We start from the raw sequence: 19,902 nt of genomic DNA on the forward strand, positions 1-19,902 counted from the left end.
ATGTGTTCACTGTTTATTTATTATATTAAAAAACACACTTAGTGAAACTTTAAAAAATTAAACAGATAGACTAAAATTTAGCACACTATACTATGATTGTAAAATGTATTCTCACACGCTTTTCTCATCTGTATAATTTGTCTGGGACAATTTGCTGTCTCACCTCCTAATATCTTCACAGCAGCTGCATAAATATAGGAAAAGGCTCAAAGAAGTTGAGGGTTGTTCTTTATAATCTCTACAGATAAACTTGGCACCAGAGTCCCAGGTCTCCTGGACTCCGGCTTGGTATGTCCCGCTCTGTCAGAGATGACCTCACTATGGAGATACTTGGCTTCTGAAGAAACCCACCAAGAAAGGAAGCTGGTTCAGATCCTGGAGCCGGTCTGAAACTCTCCTTGCTACAAATTCTTCTAGCTAGAGAATACCATGAACCAGCAATTTCACTCCCAGATAAATTCCAGACCCAGAAAAATAAGTGCATTACATCCACCAAAAGACAGGCATACGAATGTTCATAGCAGCTTTATTGAATCATCCAAAGCCAGAAACAACCCCACTGCCTTCCAGCAGACCAGGTAACAGACTAGGATCCAGCTCTACAATGGAAGGAAGGCGACATAGCAAGACAGGGGAACAAACTGCCAAAAGACACAACAGCAGGAATGAATCACAGTGCACCAGGATGTGAGGCCAGGATTAAAGCTGAATTCAGTGTGGCCCAAACTGCAGTGACAGAAATCACATTTGGAGTTGCTTCTAGATGAGGGAGACTTACCGGGGAAACTTCTGGGTGACAGGAATGTTGAAATGTTTTCTGACTTGACCTGGGTGGTAGTTACTTTAAGATTCATACATGTTCTGCAACTATACCTCAACTGTACATGTGTTACAACTCAGCTTTTTAGTAAAACGCCATGTGAAGGAGGGGAGAGGTGACATCTGTGTACTGTGGTCAGGTGACCTGAATCTCCCTAGGATAAGAGGCTTCCAGGACCCAAACTGGGCAAACTGGGAAAGCTGTTACGTTTTCTCTGGGAAATAGGAGCTGAGGAAGAGTTGTTGAGAGACTGTTGCTCCTGGAACCCAGGGACTGCTCCTCAGACTCACAGAGGATCCACTTCAGGGTCAGGGCAGCAGACGCTACTGGCTGACATTAGGAACTCAGGGCTAGTGGCCTTATGGCTTGTGGCCCTCTTGGAGCAGCAAGGTGTGGGGCTGAAGCTGGGGCAGGGTGGCCCAGAGCCTGAGTTGAGCTAGGTGGGCTCTGCAGGCTTTCAGTCTCTGAGAGGAACCTCAAGGGGATGCTCAAATGATCCCCCCGAGGAAAGCCCACCACTATATATACCAATTCTGTGAAGGCAACGCAGAGAAACAGAAACCTACAGGAGGTGTACCCTTTCCCTCCACAATTGTAGGAAACAGGAACTGTCCCCTCATCCCTTTACATCCCATAACCTATTACAGCATGATCTGTGTATTAGAGAGGCCTTGTTTATCTGCCCAGAACAGGAGGTAGACGGGGCAATGAGGCGGAGTCTGGGTGGTATCCAGTTTCCTCCCTGTGTTCTCAATTGACAGTTGTGCTGAAGCCCACAGAGGGGCTGGGCAGGAGCCAAGCATCAGACTCAGAAGTTCTCATAATGGTGCACGAAATGGGCCTGGTCCCGCCTGTTGATAAGTTGGCAAGACTTCTCCACATTCTTGGTCATCCCCGGAGGACCACAGCTGAAGACTCCGATCTTACGAACCTGTCCATGGAGAGACGTGTGCCCTGGAGCCTTGAACCACCCACTGCCCAGGGAAGTCAGCTTGTCCAGCCTGACTACAAAAAGCAGACTTCTACCCTGGACCCTGAGAAAGAGGCTAGAGCTGGGGGTGGTTAGGATAAATCTGTGCTCAGGGTGGGAATTCTCTGCTCAGGATGGAGCTGCAGGGGTCTTGAGGGCCAAGATGAGATTACATAGGGTCCTAGGGTGGGAGGGGATGGACTCACCTCTGGATGAACTTCCTGCAGAGAGCTGAAGAAGAGCTCAAAGGGAGGGCGGCCAAAGTGGGTGACCGAGCGCAGGCCCGTGAACAGACTCCGGTTCAGCACCTTCTGGAAGTGCCGCTCACAGATGTACTGGGGGAGGAAGTGGGCACAGAGGATCATAGCCAGGCATGGCCAGGACCAGCTCTTGGCCCTGATAGTGTCCCACCTGCCCTGCCTGGTTGGCCTGGCCTACCAGCATGGTGGTCCTGAGGTCAAACTTCTCAGCCAGCTGGGTGATATAGATGTGCACAGACACCAGGTCCTGGTGGTCATTCTCCTCCACCTCCCGGATGATGTCAGCCAGCCACTCAAACTGCCGCTGAGTCCTTGTCACCCAAATGAAGTAGATCTGAGGACACACACTGGGGCTCAAGGCCAGCTCAGGTCTGGCCCCCTACATTCTGAGATGCCAGGATGTCTCAGATATCCCATAGAGGGATGCTCCGAAGCCAGCGGAGTTCTTTATGGCCATGCTCCTATCCACCCTCCAGACTTGGCATCTGGACCACTGGATGTAATGGTCCCCACAGGCCCCGTGGTTGAAAGCCAGGAGTGTTCTGCTATGATATCAGGACTCCATCAGGCCACATGCTCCCCATGCAGGGTGGAGGAGGGAGACTCACCTTCTTACAGAGCATCTGGCTGCCCAAGGATGACTTGAAGACCAGGTCTTTAAGGATGGAGGCAAACGGGGTGACTCCAATGCCCCCTCCTACCAGCACTGATACCTCAAACTTATGCCACTCCTGGTGACCCTCTCCAAATGGCCCATCGAGGTACAGCTGCCGAAAGAAGGGGAGGTGAGCCTGGCCTTGCCCCAACTCTGAGGCCAGAAACGGGGAGGACTATGAGAGGACAGAACACCCCAGCCCCTCTTAGACGAGCATTGTCACGATTGGAGCACCTAGTGTCAGGACAGAGGGGAAAGGGATATTCCTAGGGTAGGCACCTTTGGGTATCTGGCATAAATACCACCCACTGGGGGTGAGTAGATCTCCCTGAGGCGAGTAGTCCAGGGTCCCACAGCCCTGATGTGCAGGCTGAGTGTGTCCTCGTGGGGTGCAGAGGTCAGTGTGAAGGGGTGGTACTCATTGGTCCCCAGGCCCAGGCAGGCGATCCGAACCCACTGCCCTGACTTATACTCAAAAGCCTGGGGTCGCTGGAATTGCAGGTAGGTCACTCCTAGAGGTCATAGGTAGGAAAGAGCCTAGATTAGAGACTGTACCTGAAGACCAGCAGATACCTGTTTGTTTTTTTTTTCTACACTGCTGAGGTCCAGACGGTCTCGCAGTCACATGGTTTAGGCAGATGGATTCCTGGTCTGAGAATAGTTGAGTCTCCTCTGCTTCTTGGGTAACGTAAGAGTTGGGCTTCTCTGACCCAATTTAGTGTCTCTCCTTTCTCCTTCCTCATCCCACAGAGGGTTTCTGGCTCAACACTGCCAGAAAAGCAGCCTACAGAGTGGAGGGGCCTTCAGATCCCAGAGGCTTACCAAACTCCCCTACTCGAGGGTGACTTCCATGATGTACATGTCAAAGCAACATATTTTGTTACCAAATCTTTGTTAGATACTGTTGATTGCCACCACAGCTGGACCTCAGGCTTACTGATATTTGTTGAAAACGGAGAATTAAAAGTTTTGGAGCATATGAAAGGCTACTTTAACTTTACCCTTGAGTAATCCTAAGTGAAATAAGATTGAAATGAAATTGAGTTCTTTGAGATGTGAATCTTGGAGCTTAGATAACCTTATGCTCCCTAACACCTCCCACCTCCCTCCATAGTGATTCACATCAGCCAATCCAGACACAGCAGCAGTCTGGCTATCAGGGCTATTGACCTTTCTCTGCTGTGGTAACTCCTAGCCCCGTATTGAGCCTGGTTAGTTCAGTCTGTAGAGCATGGGACTATTAATCTCAGGGTCATGGGTTTGAGCCCCACACTGGGCGCCAAATGTTGCATGAATAATAAAAACCCAGAGATAGATATTGGGGTTCAACCTCAAGATCAGAAAAACAAAGCATCCAAGTCACTATAGAGCTCTTACCTCTATGAAATATTCAGGCTGAAAGAGAATAAATTCCTGTCTCATCCTGCCTTATATTCCTCTCTAGTGCTGGGATTAAAGGTGTGCACCATCACTGCCTGGCCTCTATGGCTAACTAGTGTGGATGCTGGGATTAAAGGTGTGTGTTGTCTGGCCTGTATGACTGACTCTTGTGACTGTTTTGTGTTCTGATCTTCAGGCAAGCTTTATTTATTAAAATACAAATGAAATATCACTACCCTGTACTCTCCTGGAAATCTTCCTGATCCTAGAACTTGTCTGTGTCATTTTTACCTGCATCTTCCCATCATTGCTTCTCACTGTCTGCAAGTCGTTCTCTTTTTTAAAGATTTATTTTGCTTTTAATTAGGTGTATATATGCTTGTCTGCATGTGGGTATATGGACATGTGAATGCAGATTCCTGTGAAGGACAAAAGACGGCATTGTATTCCTTGGAGCTGGTTATGAGCTGCCTGACATGGGTGCTGGGAACTGAACTCAGGTCCTTTGAAAGAGCAGAAAGTGCTCTTAACCACTGAGCTATCTCCTTAGCCCCTTGTCTGCAAGTCTCGTGAGGAACTAAGCATAGCCCCTCTTGGGATGCTATTTCTATTAGAAAGATCTTAGGGGCTCAGGGGTCCTCAGGAGAATGTCAGAGGTGGGGTTCAAGAAACCTGAAAAAGCTCCCACCATATCTGAGGAGCCAACTGATTCTCCATGCCTGCATCAGACCAGTCCTTACCTGAAGGCAGCAGCTCAGCCTTCACCACGCTGATCTCCACCTTCTTTCTACTCAGGCTCACCAGCTTGTCCCCTCCATAGATAATTGCTGGGACCAGGAAGTAGATGTGGAAACTGGGCAACTGGATGAGGGCATAGCTGCCGTGGATGATGAGCTGGAAACACAGCCAGTTAGTATAGCACCACCCAGCCAGGCCCCACCTTCCTCCTCCTTGTCAGGCATGGCCCACCCAAGGTCTGGATCTGGTTTTGTAGATGGGCTGGCATAGACCCCAGTGTGGGGGTCTCAGATCTCAGGATCATAGTCCTTGGGTCTAATTCTCCCTGCTCCCTACTTTACCCTCTGTTTCCATCCCGTGTCCCCCTCCAAGGTCCAACCCTGCCCATCAAAGGTCCTCACCAGGGCATAGAGCACAACATAGAGGTGGTGGGTCAGCCAGAAGCCCCGGAAACTGTGGCGGCGGAAGTGGTGGGAGGCGAAGACGTACATGATAGCCAGGACCAGGAGCAGGAGTACACCTGTCATACCTGGGAACAAGAGGACGGAGTCAGTGGGTGTCTGTGAACTTCAGCCTGAGCTGAAAACACAACAGGACACCGCACTACACCCATCCCACCCAACTTCAAAAGGAGTGCTCAGATCCCACAGATGACACCCCACTTCCTGCTCAGATCCCACATCCCGCCATGCGTCCTACCTGGAACTGTCTCAAAGAACCACCAGTAGTACTTTGGCGGAAACTTGGACCTGTGGGGCGAAGGCACAGTGAACCTCTGGCTGGGGCGGAAGGACATCACCGCTACACCCCAGCCTGGTGCTGCCTCCTGACAGCTGATGGCTAAGGGATCCTTCCAAGGAGACTTGTGTCCACTGTCACCATTCTACTCTCTGCAGCCACTGCAACATTTCCTGTCATTCTATCTTACGTTCTCTTCCTGAAGTCAGCCCTGGCCTCCTTGAGTACTTGTCCATTATTCCGTGAGAGGAGGGAGGGTGAGACCAACTACAGAGCAAAAGTGTTGAACAACTGCACTCATCTGCACAGCCCAGCTCTCTGGCACTTGAATTATACCTAGCACATGATGTATAAGTGTTTGTCCAGTGAGTGGATAGCAAACTGAGATAGTAAACTGTGTGTCAGATATATATGGGAAAGAGACTCCGATGTCATTTCCTAAGGTCCTATCCTGGCCAGTCACAGACAACTGGAGAGAAAGTGGTCACCTTTCAGCTCCCCACGAGGGACAGCTTTGTGCCTCCATGCACCAAGCAGCTGTACTTCTGTGATCACCTACTTCTTTCCTCTTACACCCTCCGCCCACCCAGAAGACCCTAGGGACGCCTTCCCATGAACTGACCCGTCATTCACGAAGACGTTAGGGAAGACGCAGGTCAGCAGGCTGAGGGGACTGACGGAAAAGATGTACACATTGACCGCATGGCCAGCACTGTGCAAAACTGGGAGAGAGAGACATCATGTCAGAGCCATTAACTGGGTCCAACTCTCCTCCCACCCCAGGAGCCACATACCAGCCAGGACAACTGCAGCCATAGCAATCCAGCGATGGAAGTCCACAGCGGCATCGAAGGGAATGTAGCGGTTGAGGAAGGTCTCCCGCAAGAAGGTGATGAGGTTGCGACACATGGTGAGGAGGATGTAGGAAAACATGAAGGAGATGCTGGCCGCTGTGCCCCGCGACAGGATGATGCCCACATAGGTGGTCTCTTCAATATCCGTGGGTGGCGAAGCAAAGCCGTAGTCTAGGGCCAGAGTTGAGGCAGATCAGCATGGCACACAAGACAGCATCCCCAATCTGAGTCCCAGTGCCCGGGCTCTGCCATCCAGACACTGAGGACTGGTGAGGGCAGCCAGAGGGCTCTTCACTCCCCACTGAGATATAGCATATTCCCTGCCCACTGCCCGCAGCTTGGCACTCTCACAGTAGGCACGGTCTGCAAACAGGCCCACGCAGATGGCTGAGAAGATCGTGACACACATGATATGGCGCCGGTAGTTCTCCACAAACCGCTTGAACTGCTGTAGCTTCTGGGCCAGGAAGCCCCGCTGCAGCTTCTCCGGCACGGCCTCTGTGTACAGCCGGGGAGAGGGCCCCATTGACCTGTAGCAGTGAAAGAGAAAGCATTGGGAAGGAAGGGGCTCCTTGGCACCCCCTCAGTGCCACCAACCAATGGAGATCTGGGAACCATGAAGGATGGGTCCTCACAGTGAAAGGAACACAAGCAGACCCTACTCCCCCAACCTTTTGTCCCCATTGTTGCTTGTTCCAGACACCCCCTTCTGACTCCTCACACTCTACCTCCTCCTCCTTCCTGTCTCTTCCTCTGTGTTCTACACCCCCTCCTTTGTTTTATGCGCTGGCCTACTTCTGTACAGCAGAAGCCAGGAGACCCCGTGTGCCCTGCTCCTGGTGCTTTGAGTCTCTTGCCTGAAGGTGAGTTTGGAGGCTGAGAGAAGATGAGGTCATTTGACACTCTAACCCTCCAGTGAGTGGCCCTGAGGGAAGGTCAGGGAGCCACTTCCTCACCAGTGCCTGTCTCTCATGCTACAGGGCAGTGGGGCCCCCTCTCTGACTGTGCAACCTGCAGAAGATCCAATGGGTTTCGGGGCCCAGACGCCACAGTGGGTCAGGTGTTCCATGGAGAACACCTGATACCATAGCATGTCAAAGGGAAGGGGGTTTGAGGTCGTGTGTCAGGGTGCAGAGATCCTGAGAGACCTGATACCACAGCATGTCGAAGGGAAGGGGGTTTGAGGAAGTGTGTCAGGGTGCAGAGACCCTGAGACATCTTTTTAAACATCCTTGTGCTCAGGGACCTAGGAAATACTCACTTTTTGCCCAGCTTCTTCTTTAGGCCGGCACTTCCCAGCTCTGGGGCTTTTAAGGGGAGCACCAGTTCCCGGGGGCAGGAGCTAAAAGAAAATGGAATCTGTTTTCTTCTTATCATTGCAGACAGCCAGGATAAGAACTGCCATGTTGACGTTGGAATGGAATCCAGAGAAGGACCCTGAGACCAGGGAGGGACCAAGGAGGAAAAGCAGCAACAAGTTGCTCATCTGTCCTTAGGATGCCTCAGCCCTAGAGAGGCAGAGGGGAGAGCCAAGCTCTTGAGCAACACGGGCTGTAGAAAGCAGTTGGAGTCTGAGCTGACACTGACCTTGTGGTAAGAGGTCAAATATTTGATCAGCTAGCTCTGTTTCTTTTGTTTCTCTACATAGATCTAGCCAAGGAGACCACCCCGAGCCTACGCACCGGTTCCCAGGAGTCCGGGTGATGAATGAGACTCTATAGCCGCTGCGTTGTTTAAAGACGTCCCCAGAACCTGGAAAGGAGAACAGGCGTTCCAGTTGGCTTCTTCAGATGGACAGAGGGTGGGATGGGAGACTGTCCTTTCCTCCTGGACCCTGGAAGGCTGCCTCAGCCCTGGGTGGTGACTTAATGAAGTCCAGATCTCTGACTTCAGCCCCATTTTTCTCCCTGTACGTACTAGGCACTTCTGGTACAGAGGGCAGCCAGTGTGGTAACCGTGGTAACTGTGTAAGGAGAAAGGGGCTATCCTCTGGACAGAGAGGACTCTGCACGTCCTTCGGGAAAAGAAAACAAGGCCCCCTCTTCTGGCCAGATACACCCTAGGCGAATGCCCATGGCTTGCCCTTTGGTGTCGTGAGCCACTGTGAGCAAAATACAACTTGTCTCTGAGTGTCCATATTTAGCTCAGTGCCAAGCACCGAGGGCTCAGAGGAAAGGCAATAAGGCCTGGGCTGTGTCCATCGGGAACTCTGTTCTGAACACTCATTGTCTTCCTGATTCTGAATATTCCTTCCATGCTCACACACCTTTAGCTCCACCTTTGACACAGAGCTGTGTGAATCGGAGATCGCTGTCGTGGTCCCGCAGCATGAAGTGGAAATCCTCCCAGGTCAACTCCTCCTTGTCCTGGAAGCCCGACTCCCGGAACATGGACTCCACCACCTCAGTCAGCTGGGCCTTGGACAGGCAGTTGTTAGAAATTTCGATGAAGGACCTGGAGGAGGATAGAAATAGAGTAACTATCATGCAGCAAGGTCAGGATGGGGTTCCCTCAGACCAGCAATCTGGGACATGGTGCTGGGAGGTGCCTGTTCAGCCTGAAGGCAACACTAAGTTAGGTGAGGGGATGAACCCAGACTCAAGGACCTTGACAGTGTAGGAAAAGCATCCCCAGCCCAGAGGAATGAAATGACAACAAACGGGAAAGACCACTGCAGAGACTAAGACATCTGATGCCCCTCTCTTGCGATGGACTCGCTGCCCATTCTCTTCTGGGAAAGCCCACACCCATCACCCCCAGGGATCCCACTCTCCCTATCCAGAGAGGACCCTAGAGTGTGGGAGGGGCACCGCTGCAATGGCAGCTGCCTCCTTACACCGATACCCTAGAGCATGTGGAGTACCCCCTCGTTCTATCTTATTATGGGATTGCAGGGTTAGAGGATGATGGGAATTCCGCCTGGATTTTCTAGAACATTGCCAGGACTGAACCTGCGGTAACATGGTGGTGAAGTACAGGCTGTAGTCATTTTTGCTCTTTTGGAAGTCTATGCTGGAGACTGGAGAGATGGCTCAGGAATTAAGAGTGCTAGATATTCTAGCAATTTCTGCTTCCAGCATGGCAGCTCACAACTGTCTGTATTTCTAGTTCCGAGGGAATCTGACACCCTCACATAGACACACATGCAGACAAAATACCAATACACAAAAGATAAAGATAAATAAAACTGAAGGAGGAGGAGGAGGAAGAGGAGGAGGAAGTAGTGGTAATCGCCTGTGTCAGGCTGGGATTGTCAGCAAAGGTAACGCCAAAAGCAATGGGAAGGCAAGCAGGAAGAGGCACTTTTAAAGAAAATGGGCTGCTGGGCTCAATATTTACTCACACGCATTTCATTCGTTTTGGTGAACTATGTGCTAATGTCTACACACTAATCTCAACTTAGAGAAAGCAGATTCAAGAAGAAATGAAAAGCTGGGCATTGGTGGCGCACGCCTTTAGCCTCCTCACTCGGGAGGCAGAGGCAGGTGAATCTCTGAGTCTGAGGCCAGCTGGGTCTACAGGGTGAGCTCCAGGACAGGTGGGGCTACACAGAGAAACCCTGTCTCGGAAACAGAAGAGAAGGAGGAGGAGGAAGAGAGATGCCTGAGGTGCTCAACGCGGCTTGTTACTAAGGTCCTGTCCTTGGGAATGAGAAGTTGAGGATGCTCACAGCTGCTCTTTATTGACATTTTAAAACTAGGGCAACGTTTCTGGCAATTTTAAACAGAGTAGATATATGGACCCTGTTAGAGGCAGGGACCTGCCTCGGTGACCTTTTGAAGGTGGATGCCTTGAGAATCCAGGATGCAGTGTGTACCGCTCAGCCACCTTGCCTGCCCACCTCTGACCCAAATTGCATTACTGTCTAAAACATCGAGATGTTTCAGGATTGGAAAGGCCCAGGCTGTACCGCATCATGGTGAAGAATTCGTCCTTGGAGAGGAAGCCGTTTGAATCCAGGTCATACATGGTAAACATCAGGCGGGACTTATCCTCTGGGGAACCTACGAGGGAAAGGGGATTCAGGCCACCTCCTTGAGAACAAATTCATGGGTCCTCAGATGCTCTGCTGGTCCCTACCCTACCTTTCATGAAGACTACCAGGATGTCCAGGAACTCCCGGAAGGAGAGGTAGCCATTGCCATCCTTGTCGGCCAGAGAAAACATGGCCTCCACAAACAGATCCTGGGACTTGAGACCCAGAGACTCGGCAAACTCGGCCCTGCTCAGCTCACAAGTCAGGGCCTCGCGTACTTGCTGGGATGAGTCCATGGGCAGAGACCCTGCATCTGCCTGGTTGATATCCAGCACCTGTACTCGGGCAGTCACAGGGAGGGAGAGAAGGAGGTAAGGCCTGGGACAGAAGCAGTTCAATGACTTCCTATCTCCTCCATGTGCAGGTCACAAAACCCAGCTCCTGATGCTCAGCCATGCTGATTTGGGCCTCTGCTTTCCTATCGTAGGGGTCAACGGACTCTCTCAGTCTTTCTTTTCTCTTTGGACCCAAGCACCACCCAGCAAGGACAGTAATGAGAAGATAGAAAAAGTGAAAGTAAGGGGCAGGGAGCAAAGTCGAGGGATGAAAAGAGAAAGAACGTGTGCTGGAGACAGGTGATAGGGGCTATAACAGGGCCAGCAGTCAAGGACTGAGCCCAAGTGCTCGGCTAATTCAGACAGCACTGCTGCGTGCCTGGAATCTGAACCCTGTCAATGTGCAGGGAATGTAAAACTAACATTGCTGCCTTTCATCGTCGCCCGCGAGGTACTCAGGCTAAGTACATGTATTTAGGCTAAGCACCGCCTACAGAACGGCAATTCTCAAACTTGAGTCCACATCAGCATCACCTGGAAAGACTTGTTAAAATGAAGCTTCCTGGGGCTCATCCCCAGAGCTCCTCGTTCAATCTGTTTGAGGAGGAGCCTGAGAACCAGCCTTGATAACAAATTTCCAAGTGAGTTGACGCTACCGGTTCAGGGGTACCATTTGAGAATTCATCTTGTAGATCACCTCACTAGCTCCACTGCTGATTAGATAAGGAAGTGGGGATACAGAGACAAGAACACGGTGACTTGTCTTAGAATCTAACTGTTGCCAGCCTGCAGGGTAAAATCTTAGTTCCCATCCAGCTCAGGTTGGTTCCATCCCCTGTGCCAGGTATTAAGTCATGGCACCTGAGCAAAAAGTTGTCTGAAGAAGATCTCCAAGATGCCTGCCCGCTGCTGCTTGGTCACAGCCTTCCTAAATAGCTCCTTCTCGTCCATCTCAGTCATGCGCAGACCTGGAGCCCAGCTGATACAGAGGTCTTGCAGCTGCTGCACAAACACACCCCGCTCCTCTTCAGAGTTAAACAGCAGCACCTGTGTTGGAGAAAGGGCTGCCATTGTGTCTGGAGCTGGCTCTTCTGTTCTAGCCCCACTCCAAAGGACCTCAGGTTGAGGGAGGAAGAGGACTCTCTTCCCTGACCATCCAGGCTGTGGTCAGAGAGTGGCCTGGAGGGGGATGTCAATCAGTCTGGGAGCAACTGAAAGGAGGGAGCCTCCTCCAGTTTCAGTCTTCCCAGGCAAGCTCTGAAGCTGGGACACAGAGTGGAGGTGACTCGCTTATGAGAGGGGATGTGCATGAAAACAGCCCGCAAATGGAGGCAGGATGAGCAGTACCAGGTCATACTCCTTGGGGATCTTGAGCAGCAGGGTACGGCGTCCTCGGTTGCTGGACAGGATGAGGTTGACCTGCTGTGGGGGCCGCAGCTGGATGGTATGGAGCACGGTGAGACGTTTGTCAAGGACCTGCAGACTCCTGTCTGGGGTCAGCTGGATGGTGACAGGATAGCTCCTCTCCTTGGGGCCTGGCCACTCCATCGCTGAGGAAAGAACAGTTGTGCATGGTGACTCAGCAGGGGTCTTTGAGCCCATGTCATTCTCCAACCTGAGCATGTGTTTCTGCTGAGCCTGACTTTCATCCCGCTCTCTAACTTGGTCCCAGATCCCCTTCCCCACTTCCGTCCCCCAGGCTCATCTCACCTGGCAATCCAGCACTGGCTGTTTCCTTCTTCAGACTCTCTTTGCCTTTCTTTTGTAGCTTCTTGCGCTCTTGGTTCCGGTGATGAGCCACCACCCCAGCGACAACCAGACTCACTAAAGGGGACCAGGAGAGATCAGTGACAGGGAGGGAGAACCTTTTGCTCATAGCCTCAGAAGTGGAGGGCCTTCAGCTGCTGTTCCTTGGATATCCAAGGCTCCCTGAGCCTGGCTTGAGCTATACAAAGGAGCTAGCTCAGCAAGCCAGCAAGTGGGGGGGGGGGCAAAAAAAGAGAGATGGGGGGAGGTAAAGTGCTTACCTAATGGTAAGCAGCAGAGAATCACAATGACGATGCCGTAACTGGCACCACTGCCCTTGAAGTAATCAGTCACAGTAAGGGGCACACACTGGGGCAAGCCTTCCGTTGTCAGCTGCTGAGGCTGTGGGCAGGGGGCACCTGAGGGACAAGTCACGGCAGACCTCAGAGCCCAAGACTCCCACTCCCTAGGCAAGCCTCTTCCCCTGTCTTATATCTTCTCCCATTCCCAGGTCCACCCCTCTGGAACTCGTTCCCCTCAAAAGACCCCTTTCATAACTAATTTCTCAGCATCCACCTCAGCTCGATTGCTCGGTCTGACCCTCACGCCTGCGTGGACGGCAGTGTAGGGAGCAGCTTACTGCAGGCCTTGCAGCCCAACGCAGAGGTACATGGCTCCCTGGACTGCACCAGGTGACTGCCCCACACCATGTCTGCTCGCCCAGCTACTCACCTTCCTGCCAGAAGAAAACGTTGGGCTGCAAGGCACTGGGGTCCACGTTGGAGACAGCTACCAGTACATCCCGCAAGGTGGTATTTCTGATTTCCGCAATCTCCTCCTCAGAGAACAGTCTACAGGGGGAAAGGCCATTGCTGGGATGGGAAGGGGCTTTCAGTCCTCCACGGACTCATGTGAGGAAAGGGACTGGAGTGGATAGAAGGATGGGGTAGGCCCCTGGAATCAAGACCTGCAGAGCTGTCTAGGGTCAGGCAGAGAGGGTCTGGAGCCCCAGGCCAAAGTGAGGTCTGAGGCAGGGCCCAGCCAGGCCTTACCCATTCCTGGTGTTCTCGAACCAGTAGCGGTCACCATCCCGTAGCCTCACAAACTGGTCCATAATGATGCTGCTGAACAGAGGTCCGGGGCCCCCGTGGCTCTCCAAAAGTCCACCCAGGAGGAGCTCCAGCTGGGACAGGTCCTGGTTGTACAGAGCAGCTGTGGCCTCCAGCACCTGGAGCATCGTGGGGGTAACAAACGTGTGTGTGGACTCACCAACAATGCCATCATCGGTAAAACTGTAACGCTGAGAGCAACAACCTTATAATATTCTAATGGAGAGTAAGTGAGTTCACCTGTGTAGAGGATTTGGGCCATAGAAAGTTTTGGCTGCCATTAACTTGTGTATGTATGTGTGGGGGGAGGGGATATGTTTTTGCACATAGATATGTGCATATGGATGCCAGAGGTTGACACTGAGTGTCTTCCTCGATCGCTCTCCACATTATTCTTTGCGACAGGGTCTCTCCCTAAACCTAGATAGATAACGCTGCTTTGGCTGGATTGGTTAGCCGGTAAGGTCTAGGGTCCTCCTATCTCTGCCTCCCCAGAGCTGGGATCACAGGAACATTCCAGCTTTATATATAGGAGATCCAAATCCTCACACTTGTTAACATGTTAATAACATGTAATGAGCATGTTATCAACTGAGTCATCTCCCTACCCCCAGGTGCCGTTATTGTTTTGTTGATGTTATTGACCTGTGGTTCTACTTGGGGGTTGAGAGTGCTCCAGTTCTTTGGCGGCTCCAGTCCTAAGGCCAACAGAGCCTCGCTATAGCTGGGCAGCCCCATATCTCGGCCACGTTGGATACTGCTAGCCACATAGTCTGTGCGAGAGAATCTGTCCGGGCCAGGCCAGTAATCTGAAAAGAGACCAGACTCTGAGTCAGTCATCCCAACCCTTGCATCCTTATAGTGAGCTGTTGAGAGCTCTCCCCAGCACTCTTCTACACAACACCAGTGGCCTTGTTTGCTGTGGAGCCAGTGCCACCATGTGTGATCGGGGCAACGTTTCTTAAAAGGTATTCTAAGACTCAAGATTAATTCTTGATACCAACCAGAAATCCCCTTCTCTGGACCTCCCAACTGTAAAACAGGGCTGGATAGAACCCTTAGGACCTAAGTAGACACCAGAGATGATGTTCATGGGTGGTGCTGCCCCCATGCCCACCACATTCAGGCATAGTCACCTTAAAATAAAAGCAACACAAAACTAGAAATTAAGTGGGGGGGGGTACTCAAATTTCGACGTATTCTGACATCTGTTCCAAGTCTGTGTATTTGTGTGTATCGGCGTGTCTGCCTGTTGACTCACCCAAAAGGATCCTCAGTGTCCCCCTGTGACACCCCACGCTCTGAGCTCACCTCTCAGGTCTTCAACCACTATCCTGTCCTCCAGCTCTGAAATCTGGGAGGCCATTCCCAGCAGCAGCTGGTCCACCTCCTCGGCACTCTTCAGATTGGGATTCTGGAAGTGAACAATCCACGCAAGATTTTGACCCTGGACCACAGCCCAAAGGCCCCAGGACAAAGGCCCCCTCTGACTCTCTAGCTCTCCCCATCCCCCCTCTCTTCCCCCCTCTTTCTTTCTCCCACTCTCCTTTCCTTTCCCCTCCGTATCTTGGTAGACTGTTGAGGCCTTGAACACCTGGGTTCCAGCCATAGTCCTGCCTCAGTTTCCCAGGCAGCTAGGAGAGCAGGCACATCGCCTTCCCCACCCTCACCCTCCATGCTCAGGCATTTCCAGACTCTCTTGGACAATTCTCCCCAGATAATTTTCTCTCTCTTTTGCTCCCTACCTGGAGGCACCACTGCTCAAGAACCCAAATTGTTACTTTTCCAAGGGTTTATGATAAGTGAACATGACCCCTATTCTCTGCCCCTGACCCCATGCTGACCTCCCGAATCCAGTAGCTGTTGCAGACCCTGAGAGCTGGAGAACTGCCAGAACCTTCCTTTGAGAATTTCCGGAAATGACAGCTGGAGTTTCTGAAACGGAGTTTTAAAAATACAGTAAAGGAATTGGGGGCAGGCGCTAAGGTGGTGAACGAGGTGGAGCAATTCTGGGGGCTGGTTGAGAGTGAAGGACGGCCCATAAACCTCCTAGAACAGTGAAAGGATTTGAAGAGAGGGTGATCTCTATGACCTATGGGTGGTGGGAGGTGAGGAGATACCCCAACTGCAGGCATTCCCGACACTCAGAAACCAACGTTCTGCCATTAGGAGAGCCTAAGGATTTCCTCTGGAGCCCAAACCTCCCACCCCTGGATCCTGTTTCAGCCCTCTCCCCCCAGTTCTGCTTCTCTTCCCATGAAACTGTGGAGGGGCGTGCAAGCTCCAAGCTGGCTCATGGAGTACCTACTTCCAACCTTGAGCAGCTCCACCTGCAGCCCCTCTCTTACCTCATGTAGACTCCGGGGGGCACCATGGTGGAGAAGAACTGCTCAGAGGCCACCACAAACTCCGGGGAAATGCTGGGGTCCATGAAAGGGCGGTACCCTGCAGAAAGACAGGTTCCTTACCTCACTCCCTGGCATCACAAATCTACCCTTGTTTCTTCTCTGAGTCTTCAGCTTAGGTGCCCCCACCACACACAACTCCTCTCCCTTACCTGAATACTCTGGAGGGTTTTTCTGCAGGAAGCTGGGCAACCATTGGTATAGAGCAATGTTCTGAGGGTTAGCAAGAGGAAAGGAGAAGTTGGAATGAGCCTGTGAGGAAGGAAGACTTAGGTGCAGAGATGAGACCCAGGCAAGGCCAATTGTGGGGGATGGAGGACCCAGGCAACTAAATTATAATCACAAGTAAAATCGTTCACATAAACATCTGCGGGAGCTTTTCATATTTTCCTAAACATTAGCCCCTATGGGAACAAGAGTCTCATGGGAAGGGGCCTTGTCCAAGGCTGGGGAAGCTTTGCTGGGGGAGCTGGATCTCCCTGGATCCTGCCGCAGGTGGGCACGGGTCAGGTGGCCCCACTCACCTGGTAGGTAGCAATGACCCTCTTGCGCGCATGCTGGAACAGCTCCTCATCCCCCCAGTGTGGGTGCTCCCGCGCCAGCCTCCTGGCCCACAGGTTGTGGTAGCGAAACCACAGCAGGCCCAGAGCCTGCAGGAAGGGCTCCCTGTTCCCGCGCTGGGCTCCAAAGGCTGCATCCATGTGGAGACAGAGGGGGTTGGAGGAAGGCGATGGGAGGCAGCATGAGCCAGGGGAGCCCAGACCCACAGGCAGACCCCTCCAGCCCAGTCCCCAACCCCATCAGCCTGATGTCTCCAACCCTGCTCCTTCTGCGGGGACCCCTCAGTCTCACCATACATCCCCTGCGACCCTCCCTGCCCCGTGGCGGGGTCCGGTGCCATCCACATGAGCAGTTGGTCCTGGGATTCCTTTGGGAATGCAGGATCGGCCCCCGATGCCAGCTGTCCTCCTGAGAAGCTCCTCAGCGTGTCGCTCCACGAGTGAGAGGAGCCATAGATGGCACTGCCATCCAGCCAGCCGGTCACCTGGTTGGTCTGTGGGGACACGTTGGTGAGCTGTGTCGGGTCAGGTGCCTGCACGTGGGAAAGAGCCTCACCCTGCCCAGTTTTCCCAGCCAGACCCCAGGTCTCCAGCGGGTTTAACCTCGGTCTCCCTTCCCGCTTGCCTGCCCTCCTGCCTGCCTGCCTGGCTCACCAGGTCCCGGGGGTTGCTGGGGCTCTGTCCAGTCTTGCGGTCCCAGCGGCTCCTTTGAAAAGGCAGCACCACGTCCCCACGCTTGTCGGGGTCAAACACGGGGTCCCCACGCGGGATGTAAATGTTGAGAAACTCTGCGGGGCAGCCTGGCGTTTCCACACTCACCAGGTCGGAGAGCACGTGGTAACCTGGGTCAAGAGGGCAACGTGGTCAACCAATCATCAGGCTCTGCTGCTCTCTTGGGGCCAGGAAGACCTCTAGTAATTCTCAGGGCGCAGAAGGCAGAGGTCAGAGCACAAGCCCCTCGATCTTCTAATATGCCAACAGAACATGAACATGCATGTTCTCATGAACATGGCAACGTTGTTGCCAGATGCAAAAATGATATGATTAACAGGCTCCCTTCACCTCTGCGTGGTAATTATTAGAGTCTTGAGGAGAGCAAACGGCCAGGGCATCCAGTTCCTTAGAGTTCTAATGGGGACCCGATGGCACTTGTTAGTTTGGAGTAAGGTGTAAGAGAAAGATCCCCGCATCACACCCAAGTACTCAAAGATGACAGCAGAAGCGCTTCTTAGAAAGTATTCGTTTCCTACGAGTTGCGGTGGGACTCCCGGGGTCCTTCCCTGCGCACGGAATGAGCTCCAGATCCGCCCAGGTTTCTTCCTACACTCACCAAAGAAGACCCCTAGCACTGTGCGGTTGTGGGTGGACGCCAGCCCGGCTTTGCCTTGAGTGACAGCGTCGCTAAGCCGCCGAGGGTTGGGCAGCAGCGGCTCCTCCAGAGCCTGATAAACTCCGTCAGCGTAATTAGCAGGTACTAGGCGCTGCAGGCGCGATCCTGCAGGAGGCAGAGAGCTGAGCTGGATCACAGCTCCTGGTGCCCAAGACCTGGTACCCAAACCTGACCTTTCTCTGTCTGTCTCTCTGTCTGTCTGTCTGTCTCTCTCTGTCTCTCACCCTCCCTCCATCTCCCTCCCTCCCTCCCTTTCTCCCTTCCTCCACTTCTCTCTCACAAACACACTCTCTTTCTCCTTCTCTTCCTCCCTCCCTCTCTCTCTCTCTCTCTTTCTCTCTCCTTCTCTCTCTCTCTCTCTCTCCTCTCTCACTCTCTCTCTTCCTCCCTCCCTCTCTTCCTCCCTCCCTCCCTCTCTCCTTCTCTCTCTCTCTCTCTCTCTCTCTCTCTCCTCTCTCACTCTCTCTCTTCCTCCCTCCCTCTCTTCCTCCCTCCCTCTCTCCTTCTCTCTCTCTCTCTCTCTCTCTCCTTCTCTCTCTCTCTCTCTCTCTCTCTCTCTCTCTCTCCTCTCTCACTCTCTCTCTTCCTCCCTCCCTCTCTTCCTCCCTCGCTCTCTCCTCTCTACCTCTTCCTCTCTCTCTCTCTCACTCTCTCTCTCTCTCTCTTTCTCCTCTCTCACTCTCTCTCTTCCCCCCTCCCTCTCTTCCTCCCTTGCTCTCTCCTCTCTACCTCTTCCTCTCTCTCTCTCTCTCTCTCTCTCTCCCTCCCTCCTTCCCTCTTTCTCTCATCTCCTGGCCCCAGGAATGCACACGAGTGTGGTGTGAATGCAAAACCCGCTTGCAGCCACACTCCAACTGCAGGCGGGCACTGCTGCGAGAAGAACTCAGGATTTACCAGTAGAACCTCGCTGGTGGTACTTCAGATTGTTAAACCAGCCATCAAAGCGCTGCACTTCCCAGGGCAGTGAGGGTGCGTCCTGGCTACCTGTGGGAGCAGAGAGCCTTCAACTTGGCACTAACCTCCCAGAGATCCTTCCCCAGCTGGCGAAGTCCTCCCAACCAACTCTATTTCCAATCCTTCCACAAAGCCGGAGGACTCAGGACAAGTCTTCATCTCACAAATCCTATTGGAGATGGAGATGGACCAGCCCTTCCCGCTTCCAAGACCAACTGCACTTCTCCCTTTCCACCCTCATGGGACTTTGGGTGACCCCTCTCAGCTAGAGGTTCCTTCTACTTACCTGCTGGACCCAGGGGTCCAGTCAGCAGAGCACCCAGGAGCACTAGTGTCTTGGGGCTTGCTGGAAGCATGCTGTCCCTGCAGCCTGGAGGTGGGAGGTAGTACACACCCCTACAGCTGGTGCTGGAAGAGGATGGCAGAAGCATTACTCAGGTCCCACATCTTCATGACGCTCTTTCTGGGACAACCTGGGAGATTATTGAGAATGCCCCCTCCCCCACAGCCCTGACAGAGTGCGGCATTGTTTCAGTCCCCCGGGGCTTTGCTCTAAAACCGGGTACTCTCATTCCAATTTCCCACATACTGCTTCTCCAGGATGAGACAGGAGAGTGGGAGAAGCTAATGAACTGAGAGCCAGGGGCCCCCACTCTCATCTGCAGTGAATGCCGGCGGAAAAAGGAGAGGGCTAGAAGGACCCAACCTTTGGTGGAAGGCTCTGGTCTGTTTCAATTGGCTTCTGTGTTCTTTGAGGCTTTCTTTGCTCTGCTTCCCGCACTCCACCTTCGGAGCTCCGAGAATCTTCACGCTTCCTGGATGTACTTTCAACCTTCACTCTGGATCCCGTCTCCCAGGTGTGAGCTCACGCCAGGGCAGCGGCAGGTGTGAGTGTGTGGACCAGAGGTTTGGCCTCCAGTTAAGAAGGGTTGCCGTTATTTGCATGTCCCCGCCCCGCGCTTGATCTCAGCTGGACGGGACCCTGCCACCTAATTGGGACACCTCCCCTGCT

General features: G+C 52.7%; 1 protein-coding gene and 1 non-coding gene across 2 annotated transcripts; one reads left to right on the forward strand and one right to left on the reverse strand.

Moving 5' to 3' along the window:
- Window positions 1–1,574: 1,574 nt before the first annotated feature.
- On the reverse strand, window positions 1,575–19,771 carry Duox2 (dual oxidase 2). Its single transcript, XM_075961989.1, has 34 exons — window positions 19,597–19,771; window positions 19,177–19,298; window positions 18,831–18,920; window positions 17,877–18,041; window positions 17,201–17,388; window positions 16,839–17,040; window positions 16,511–16,677; window positions 16,139–16,199; window positions 15,930–16,026; window positions 15,426–15,516; window positions 14,893–14,995; window positions 14,227–14,390; window positions 13,525–13,700; window positions 13,205–13,323; window positions 12,754–12,891; window positions 12,437–12,550; window positions 12,074–12,276; window positions 11,588–11,773; window positions 10,501–10,726; window positions 10,326–10,419; window positions 8,682–8,869; window positions 8,098–8,167; window positions 7,677–7,757; window positions 6,767–6,945; window positions 6,356–6,586; window positions 6,184–6,283; window positions 5,523–5,572; window positions 5,225–5,352; window positions 4,826–4,979; window positions 2,985–3,217; window positions 2,659–2,817; window positions 2,229–2,384; window positions 1,997–2,125; window positions 1,575–1,751 (listed from the first exon to the last, which is right to left on the reverse strand). Exons 2-34 carry the CDS (start codon window positions 19,244–19,246, stop codon window positions 1,629–1,631), a joined length of 4,635 nt encoding a protein of 1,544 aa, XP_075818104.1. The 5' UTR covers window positions 19,247–19,298; window positions 19,597–19,771; the 3' UTR covers window positions 1,575–1,628.
- On the forward strand, window positions 3,912–3,984 carry Trnan-auu (transfer RNA asparagine (anticodon AUU)). The gene has a single exon. It is a non-coding gene; the product is annotated as a tRNA-Asn (tRNA).
- Window positions 19,772–19,902: the final 131 nt, after the last annotated feature.

Source organism: Microtus pennsylvanicus, chromosome 2 (assembly GCF_037038515.1).
Source record: "Microtus pennsylvanicus isolate mMicPen1 chromosome 2, mMicPen1.hap1, whole genome shotgun sequence".
NCBI classification, from domain to species: domain Eukaryota; kingdom Metazoa; phylum Chordata; class Mammalia; order Rodentia; family Cricetidae; genus Microtus; species Microtus pennsylvanicus.

Coding starts and splice junctions, on each gene's coding strand:
- Duox2 (XM_075961989.1), bottom strand. CDS start 19,246: ATGCTTCCAGCAAGCCCCAAGACACTAGTGCTCCTGGGTGCTCTGCTG. Junction 13,701..14,226: donor ACCCCCAAGTAGAACCACAG/GTCAATAACATC, acceptor ACGATGCTCCAG/GTGCTGGAGGCCACAGCTGC. Junction 10,727..11,587: donor TCAGACAACTTTTTGCTCAG/GTGCCATGACTT, acceptor GCCCGAGTACAG/GTGCTGGATATCAACCAGGC.